At 69.6% G+C, this 514-nt stretch overlaps 1 protein-coding gene across 1 annotated transcript in view; it reads left to right on the top strand.

Moving 5' to 3' along the window:
* Positions 1-514, top strand: part of FAM83D (family with sequence similarity 83, member D) — a 25,929-nt gene continuing 25,415 nt past the window's right edge. Inside the window, exon 1 of the mRNA XM_011929206.1 lies at positions 1-513. Coding sequence (XP_011784596.1) covers positions 36-513 — 478 coding nt within the window. The 5' untranslated portion in view covers positions 1-35. The remainder of the gene's footprint in view (position 514) is intronic.

Genomic DNA, 514 nt, shown 5'->3' with positions numbered 1-514 from the left:
GCCAATGGGAGAGTCGAGGCGGGGAGGTGCGGCCAATGGCGCGGGTCTGTTTGATTCAAAGGTTTCCTATAAAGTGGGCCTGCAGGCTGGTTCTTGTCCGGGGGTTGTGGCGTCCGTGTGTCGCTATGGCTCTGCTGTCCGAGGGCCTGGACGAACTGCCGGCTGCCTGCCTGTCTCCGTGCGGGCCGCCCAACCCGGCCGAGCTGTTCAGCGAGTCACGGCGCCTGGCTCTGGAGGAGCTAGTGGCCGGCGGCCCCGAGGCCTTCGCGGCCTTCCTGCGACGCGAGAGCCTGGCTCGCTTCCTGAACCCCGATGAGGTGCACGCCATCCTGCGCGCGGCGGAGAGGCCAGGAGAGGAGGGCGCGGCGGCGGCGGCCGAGGACTCATTCGGCTCCTCGCATGACTGCTCGTCGGGCACCTACTTCCCCGAGCAGTCGGACCTGGAGCCGCCGCTGCTGGAACTCGGCTGGCCCGCCTTCTACCAGGGCGCCTACCGCGGCGCCACGCGCGTCGA

The sequence above is a fragment of the Colobus angolensis genome, unplaced genomic scaffold (assembly GCF_000951035.1).
Source record: "Colobus angolensis palliatus isolate OR3802 unplaced genomic scaffold, Cang.pa_1.0 Scaffold8, whole genome shotgun sequence".
Lineage (NCBI taxonomy): Eukaryota > Metazoa > Chordata > Mammalia > Primates > Cercopithecidae > Colobus > Colobus angolensis.
Note: the sequence above shows the minus strand (reverse complement) of the source record. Positions and strands in the feature narration are given on the sequence as shown.